We start from the raw sequence: 8,267 nt of genomic DNA, 5'->3' as shown, positions 1-8,267 counted from the left end.
AGCAGTTCTATCACCTGAGAGCGTCCCAGCAGAGCTGCCTCCTGCTCCTCCAGCTTCCTCTGGAGTGTGCGCAGGTTCTGTGAGGGAGACAAGGCTGTTCCAGAGTTTGGGAGGCTAACACAAGGCTGGATTCCCTGGATTCACCCACACACCTGGTTTTCATAGCACAATTATTTTAATAGCATGAACCACTTTGTTTTTGCTGGCACCAGTTCCTGGCTCTGGTGCAGCAGGAAGAGCTCAGCACTGTCTCACAAATAGGGAACTGGAGAACAATAATTTAATGCTTGTTTTTAACTGTTCTTCCCTTTCAATTGATAGCAAAGCAGCAAATTGGAGTCAGGACTCAAAGCCCAAACTAGCACTCCAAAAATCTCCACCAGTCAAATAACCTCTCTGCTCACCCTCTCTGAGTTACTTTGATGAGAATTGCTCTCTCAGGGTGTCTTCAGCCTGGTAAAATTCCTCTTCTTTCCCCCTCCCACAATAAGGTCATGATATTACATATACCTGCTGCATCTCCACTTCCAGCTCTGACTGGGTTGCTACCTTGAGCAGTTCAGCCTGGTGCTGGTGCACCTGCTCTTCCAGCAGAGCTTCCTTCTCCTGAATCACTTCCTGCAGGGAGCTCAGCTGGAAACATAAGCCACAAAACCAGAAGGTCATGAGCCTGACAGACATACAGCTTTGCCTCCAACATGCATCAGCATATTATACATGTGATGAAGTTTTCAGCTTGACGATTCTATATCTCACCTTGGTCAAATGGCATCTTCATCCTACTAATATGTGTATGTTAACTGGTAATATTTCAGGTCTCAGAGAGCAAAACTTGTAGAATTTCATCTACAAATATGCAGAACAGTAAAATATAGGATTGCTGTATAATTATCAGTTCATAAAACGTGTGGGGGTTTTATTTGTGTAGGATGCAGCATAATTCAAAAGCTAAAGCTGCAATTTAGGGTACTGACCGGTGGTTCAGGCCTGGGGGCACAGGATGGACTCTGGGGGCAAGTGAAGAGCATTTGGGGATTGTAAGATCTATGGAAGGTTTAGAGGAGGAACCAAAGGCAGAGAAATTGGTGGATCTAGGTGATTTGAGGTGGAACAAAACTGAACAAATAGAGGATAGGGGAACTACAGTTGTGTAAACACTGTTCTGTTCTACCATGCTAGTGTGAGAGGTGAGGTGGGAAACAAACACACACACACACACACACAGATGAACAGAAAACATTTCAGTACCTGTGTTGCATACTTGATTTCAGCATTTTCCAGAGTTGCTTTGGCTAGAGCCAGCTGCTCCTTCAGGTCCTGAACAGTTTCCTCTCGCTCCCTGAGCTGCTCTTTCAGTGCCTCCAACTCCTCTCTGTGCCCTTCACGTGCATTTTCATTATTCTGACATTGCAAGAGGAGAGAAGTGAGAAGAGAAACAAGAAAGTAAAGTGATCAGCACTACTGATCAAGTAAAAAAAACAAACTAGAATGCTGCTGCACTCTTGACTCCTAACCAGAGGCTTAATCCTACTACATTCCTTGATTTCTTCACATTTTGTTTCTTTAAATGAAGTTGTCTCAAGTAACTATTTTCCCTATTTCTGTGCCTTTAACTGGGATGAGCCAAATCACTTGGAATGCCTAATTGTCCATGACAGCTTCCCACATAAACTAATATAAATCAGATTATTAAATACAGTGTAACACATAATTTATGGTATGACCATCCTGATTTATGAGGCTTTTTAACCTCCCAGATTTCTCTAGCACCAGAAATAAAAACATTTGTAATCACCTATAGAGGAATATTCTCCACATGCCAAAGGATTTGTAAGTCAGTGGAATAAGTAGGAAGAATAAGTAGTTCCTCAAAAGTTGTTTCACCTACAGAGGTCTTTGGCAGAAGGTAGAACAGACAGACCAGAAACTTTAATTGCACTTAAGTGTAGAAATAGAACAAGACAGAAAAAGAATGAACAGAAATGCAGGAGCTCTAAGCAGCCAGGGATATACATAACTGACCAGGCTGGGACACAGCAGTTCCACGGGGCAAAGATCGGTGGATTAATTTGCTTACTTGTAATTAGCTTTCAAGATAGATATTTATGGTCAGATTTGGAAAAGCCTCTTACAAAGTCCTTGCACACTGGCCACTACATGGAGTACCACAACTAAGGACAGCAGCACAGCCACAGAGTTCCCAGAGCTCAAGCTTTCAAATCTATGTTTTTCCAATATGTACCAGCTCTTCCATGTGAACAGAATTTGTGTTTACTCACTTCAAAAGTTTAAGAGGAGCCTCAGTTGTTCTGTATACAAATAGCAACACAAAGAAAGATACAGGCTGGTGTTTCCATTCTTCTCAAAGGCAAGGACTCTGCTAAAAGCCCAGGAAGTAAGAGTACTAACTAGATATTTAAATACAGCCTTCCCACAGGGCCCACATCATGCAGAGGAAATAAAACCTCTCAGGCTTTGGTTGATTAAATAACCAAATATTTGAGTGTCTCATAAGTGCAGCTACTAACACATTGGGAGAACAAAGTCTTTTGCTGATGTCAGAATTGATCTTTGCTGATTCCAAGTGAGCAGGACATGATAACACTGCACACAAGGTCTTGCCACTCTCAGTACAATAGTTGAAGGGTAACTGCTTTATATAGAAAAGAGTAGGCCTCTTCCTAAATCTGCATCACACAGATCAGCTGAGGATAAGCTTTCTCTCATTTTGCATTCTTGAACTAATCAACTTGAATTTTGTAGGAAGAACACCCAGTAGGCTACAGCAGCAAGTGTACACAAGGTAGTGTAGCAGCACAGAGCTGTGACACACACAGGCTGCATATAGGTAAGCTAAAAAAAGCCACAGCAGCAGCACAGCAATGCCAAGTGACACAGCTAAACAGCCTCCACGGCCTCTGCAGCCAGGGAAGGCAGTCCATGGCCTGGCAGTGCACACTAACAGGACACCACAGGTGCTTGACTGGGCACTTGTGAAATTTTGCTTTGTTCTTATATTGAGTCAATCCTCAAGATCACCCAATTCTTCATGTATGAAAACCAAATGGTGCTTTGCATTGAAAAGAATGCTCAAGGTGGTTCTGTGAATTACAGCAGCACATTTCCATGCTTTTGTGATGACCTCAATCAAAACTAGTCAGCACAAGTCACAGAACCATCAGTAGGCATCTCTCACCTGACAGCTCCGACACTCATCTTTTAATATTTCCTACAGTAATTTAACCTTTCTTTTCAATGTCTGAAATAACCTTTATCGTCTCTGGTTTAATGGTTTAATGAACATCATCTGATGTCTTGTAATTTGTTTGGACTTCTATTTCTCCTACTTAGTATCACCAAATTTGTAAAGAAAACTATGTGATCAGCTGGAACAATGTTAAGCTTTCAAAAATCACCAGCTCCAACAGGAGTTTCTAGGTAGCAGTAACAGCCTCTTTAGGGTCTTGGTAGAACACACTTTCCCTCAGTTTTTACCTAATGTTGCACAATTGTGGCTTGTTAACCGTAACACTTGGTGGAGGCTCAGGAAGTTACATGGCTGGAAATATATAGATTTCTTTTTTGATATTTAAGTCACTGCCTTTCAGTTTTAATGATCTCCTTGCTATTGTACTCCAGCCAACCTTTGCTGTAGTCACATGACATATAATATTCTGAAACTCACAGCTCAGAGACACACAGGATTTCTGCAGGGAAGAGCTTGGCTAAAAGGGATTACTGAAGTTATGCAAAGGGAACTGGCACAAGCCCTTGAGGAGATCAAGTTGAGCACTCCAAGGGTAACTGCAGTACAAGGAAGCAAGGCAGACAAGCTTCCTACAGCTTAGACACAGACATCCGTGCTGGAACTAGGAATGTCCTGCTAACAGGACAAACAGGATCTGCTGGCTCACTGGGACCTAAAAGGTCAGGCAGCACCATCTTATCAGGAGTGGCTTTGTTCTCCTCACCTTGGGACACTCCTGCTCTTCTGGTAAGGCCTGTGTGGGCAAGGGAGATCCTTTCCCTGTCAGCTCCTCGATGCGTTTGTTCAGGGACGACAGTTTGGCTTTGGCCTGAAGCTTCAGCTTCATCAGCTTCGCATCCGCAGCCTCTCGCTCTTCCTGCAAGAGAAGGACACAGACTGACTACACATCACACTCCAGTGCTGCCACCTGGGACACACCACTTGGAAAAGCCACAAAACTTGCTGCTCTGTCAGCCTCCATCCAACCTCCCCAGTAACTGTGCTGTTTGAAACATTTAAAACAGGACAAGGGGAGACAGCCTCGAGCTGTGCCGGGGAGGTTCAGGCTGGACATCAGAAGATCCATGGAAAGGAAAGGGTTGTCAGGCATTGGAATGTGCTGCCCAGGGAGGTGGTGGAGTCACCACCTCTGGAGGTGTCCAGGAAGGACTGGATGTGGCACTCAGTGCTCTGCTCTAGCTGACAAGGTGGTGATGGGTCACAGGTTGGACTCCATGATCTCAGAGGTCTTTTCCAACCTCAGTGATTCTGCAATATCCACAAATCACATTTGTTCTGCAACAATACACATAGCAAAATTGTAGCTTCAACCCCAGCACTGCCTCACAAGGGACAGAGTACTCGGAGGACTTCACCCAGCAGTGAGTACAAACTCAGTTTGACTTCCTCTGCTCTGGGCAGTTCCTCAGAGGTATTTCAAGGAACCACACTCACACTGTACCTCAGAGTAAGCAATACATCCTTCTGGGTACATGCCCATAACACCACTGCACTGCAGGGTGAGTGCAGCACAGCCTACTCTGCCTCAAACACTGCAGTGGGGAAAGAACCACCTCACACAAGGTATTAGTACTTATCAGAGCCACCAGGAACCTGCACAGGCCTTGAGGAGCTCTGAGACAAAATGCTACAATAACTTGGATGTGACTTACCTACTCTAGACTGAAATAACCCTAATCAAAAGGTACAGAAGATATCCTGCGTGTCTTGGGTTAGGGTCCATTCTGCAGATTCCAGTAATGCTCTGGAATTTATGTGCTTAGTCATGCAGGTGTCTCAAATGTTCCAAAGAAACCAGAGACTGGCTTGCACAGAAAGCTGAAGCAGCATTTCACTCTTGGTCCCTAGAGAAAGCAATGATACCTTGAGTGCAGCTTCTTTCTGCTGGAGCTGAGCATCCTTCTCTCGGATCAAATCCTTCAGCTGCACAACCAGCTGCTCTGTCTGGGCCAAGCGTTCCAACACATCCTCAGGTGCCTCCTCCATGCTTTCTGCTTCTGGCTCCAAAGCTTGTACCTGAAACAGTGAAACAGAGCTCTGAAGGAAAGAAGTATGAACAGTCTGCACCAGAGCATCCAAGTGATATCTTCCCCTCCACTCCTCAGTGCTGCACTCTGCTCCCTGCAGATGTTTCATGGAGCCAGTGGAACTGCACAGGTGGGTGAAGGCAGGAGGAAAACTCAGGGCACCCATGAGCCAACACACAAAAACAAAGAGTTCCTTGATGAACACAGCATGAGCAAACCAGAAATGAGGGCCACCCTCACACACTATCCACTGTTTCAAGAGCCACAGGGCAGCACAGAGATGAGAAACCTTCCACTGTCACCCAATCACTCAATCTAATGGTTCATACTCCCCAAACTAATTGTCAGTAAGATCTGAAAGTCTTTAGATAACAGTGTACTTACAGCACTAGAGGGTTCAGTAACTGCATCTCCATCCTCCCCTGACAGCTCTTGTAAGACAGTACTTGCTAAACCTGACAAACGGCTCAGCATCTTCAGCCTGAAACAGAACCAAGAGTCAGAACACAGCTACAGAGATGATGAGAGCTCTGCATGCCACATATGGAACAGGACCTTGACACAGGGGAATAGTCTGGATCATCGTAGAATCATCACAGAATTTAAGTGTTGGAATGGACTTTGCAGATCGTCTAGTCCCAACCCCCTGCCATGGGCAGGGACATCTCCTCACTAGATCAGGTTGCACAAGGCCAATATATTCCCTGGCTGCTGCTTAGCATACTTTCCTCTCCTTGAAATTCAGGAGCCAAACTGATAAAGCAAGTGGAGGTGAAGAACTAAAAAATACGCAGCAGTACCAGCCAGCAGCACATCATTTGTCATTTTGGGGAGAGCAGCCAGTTAAGTGCTCCATTACTAACTGAGACAGTGGGATGCAATCCACCTCAATACATTCACCAGATTCTAATCAGCAGCTCAAGAGCCAAAGTACAGAGCTGCCAAACCAGAAGGATCTCAACAGGCTGAAGAAACAGATTGACAGAGACATTGGAAAGTTCAGAAAATCCCTACATCTGGATAGGAGAAGCACTGCAGTGGTGCAGGCTGAGAACAATGGCAAGTTTGAGGTGCTGGTTGCTCTTAGACTGTCACTTAACAGTGTGGAAACACTGACACTGGAGAAGAGCAGTGCATTACTTATCTGTAGCAGTCACACCTTATAATCACCTGACCTTGCAGAACGCACATTAAAGCATCAATAGCAGAAAGGGCATGTGAACACCAACCTGCTTTATGCTCCAAGGAGCTCACAGGCTGCTGGTTCAGTAGTAAGGAGGTTTCCAAGGCAGAGCAGTCACACACAGGTCCTTCATGCCATCCCTTTTTATCTCTTGGGTACTGACAGGTGGCATGAACCAAGACTCCTGACAAAGAAGAGGAAAACAAATTACCCCATTGTAAAGAAATAAATCCATCCCTCATCCTCCATACTACACTCTCTAAGATTGTTAGTCAGTCACTTGCAATAAGCACAAAAAGTGAAAAGTCTGCCCTGTTGTGGATCCTGGATTTCTCCTGCTCTTGCAGACATGTCCTGGTTCCTCATGCTGCTTGGCAGGAGCTTAGTCTCTTCAGCTGACGGAATACAGTGCTGGAGCAGCAGTTGGTGAGGCAAAGAGATGTGCAAGCCTAAGACAGCCTTCCACAACGAGTTCCAGAGGATGCAGCTCCTCCAGAAGCACAGTCAGACCAGGACTGTCCACGTCCTGCACTGCCACCACAGCCAATGAAACCAGGCCCACTGCTCTGCTCACCTCTCAGCCAGCCTGGGCGAGTCTGAGGTGTGGAATTCCACAACAGTGCAGCTCTACACTTCCTGCTAGGAAAATTCCTTGTGTCAACATCAACCACTCACCAGGCTGGTCACATGAGGGACTAATTTGAAAACCTGGAACCTCTGGTTCACTACCAGAATAATAAGGTATTTTTAGCTTTGTAAACCACTTCCCCCACGATGCCCAATGAGGAACAGAACTGCTGCCTTGGCAGTGGAGCACTGTAGAAAACAGCCATTCAGATGCAAAAATGTCTCTTTCTGCCTGTCACCAGTATTGAAAGAGAATGGCTCTGATCTTCCTACTGAGCATTAGGACACAGCTTCTCAAAGGCACAAATGCACCATACGTGGTAGGGACTGAGAGAAGTAATAGACAAATTACTGCAGTATTAGAAATATGGAAAAAAGAAACAGAATCCAGACATCTGCAGGCACCCACTGTAACCAGCAACAGGCGTTGGCTCAATGCACACCTGCATGCCTCAGGCACTACAATTTCAAGCATGCACACCCAGATTATGTTGAGAAAACACTCCCTAGCCTTTGTCCATGGCTACATTCACCTGGTACTGAACTCAAGCTGATAAACCTCGCTGGGTTTGGCTCACAGTTGGTCTCCTCAAAATGCAAACAGAGGAACTGAAGCATATCTGCAGCTACTGGCACAGGCCTGGGCTATAACAACCTCAGCTCAGGTGTTTTGGACTCACTTTTAAATGATATCCTCAAGTCAGCTGAATATGGCACCAGGGATGGGAATGGGGAATGAAAAGTGACTCCACAGTTCTATACACAGCAACAGGTTTGGTGTTCATAGCAAACAGGGAAATGTGGGCCCACGTGTGCCACTGCTCTGAGGCTCCACAGCCTCCCTGGGCAACCTGTGCTGGTGCTCAGTAACTCACACAGGGAAAAAAGGATTTCCTGGTGATGAGGGGAACCACCTGTGTCTCAGTTTGTGCTCGTGGCCTCCCACTCTGTCACCAGGCACCACTGTCAGGAGCTTGGCTGAGCCTCCTCTGAACACTCCCTGAGAACACACCCAGGAACAAGCACATCATAGCCTTAAACACTGCCCCAGAGCCAACAGTTTGCACACAGGGCAGTGGCTGTCCTGTGCCTTAGTCCCCAGGACTCATGGCAGGAAGAGCCTGGCATTACATAACTTTGGCCAATCTCCCCACAAACACAA

The 8,267-nt window shown here is 45.8% G+C and overlaps 1 protein-coding gene across 1 annotated transcript in view; it reads right to left on the bottom strand.

Moving 5' to 3' along the window:
- Positions 1–5,769, bottom strand: part of GOLGB1 (golgin B1) — a 26,099-nt gene extending 20,330 nt beyond the window's left edge. Inside the window, exons 1-6 of the mRNA XM_009069322.1 lie at positions 5,680–5,769; positions 5,132–5,284; positions 3,972–4,124; positions 1,249–1,401; positions 511–633; positions 15–77 (exon numbers count right to left, since the gene is read on the bottom strand). Of these exons, the coding sequence (XP_009067570.1) occupies positions 15–77; positions 511–633; positions 1,249–1,401; positions 3,972–4,124; positions 5,132–5,284; positions 5,680–5,769 (735 nt within the window). The remainder of the gene's footprint in view (positions 1–14; positions 78–510; positions 634–1,248; positions 1,402–3,971; positions 4,125–5,131; positions 5,285–5,679) is intronic.
- Positions 5,770–8,267: the final 2,498 nt, after the last annotated feature.

This window comes from Acanthisitta chloris, unplaced genomic scaffold (assembly GCF_000695815.1).
Source record: "Acanthisitta chloris isolate BGI_N310 unplaced genomic scaffold, ASM69581v1 scaffold27202, whole genome shotgun sequence".
Lineage (NCBI taxonomy): Eukaryota > Metazoa > Chordata > Aves > Passeriformes > Acanthisittidae > Acanthisitta > Acanthisitta chloris.
The sequence above is the reverse complement of the archived record's forward strand: the minus strand, read 5'-3'. Positions and strand labels throughout refer to the sequence as shown.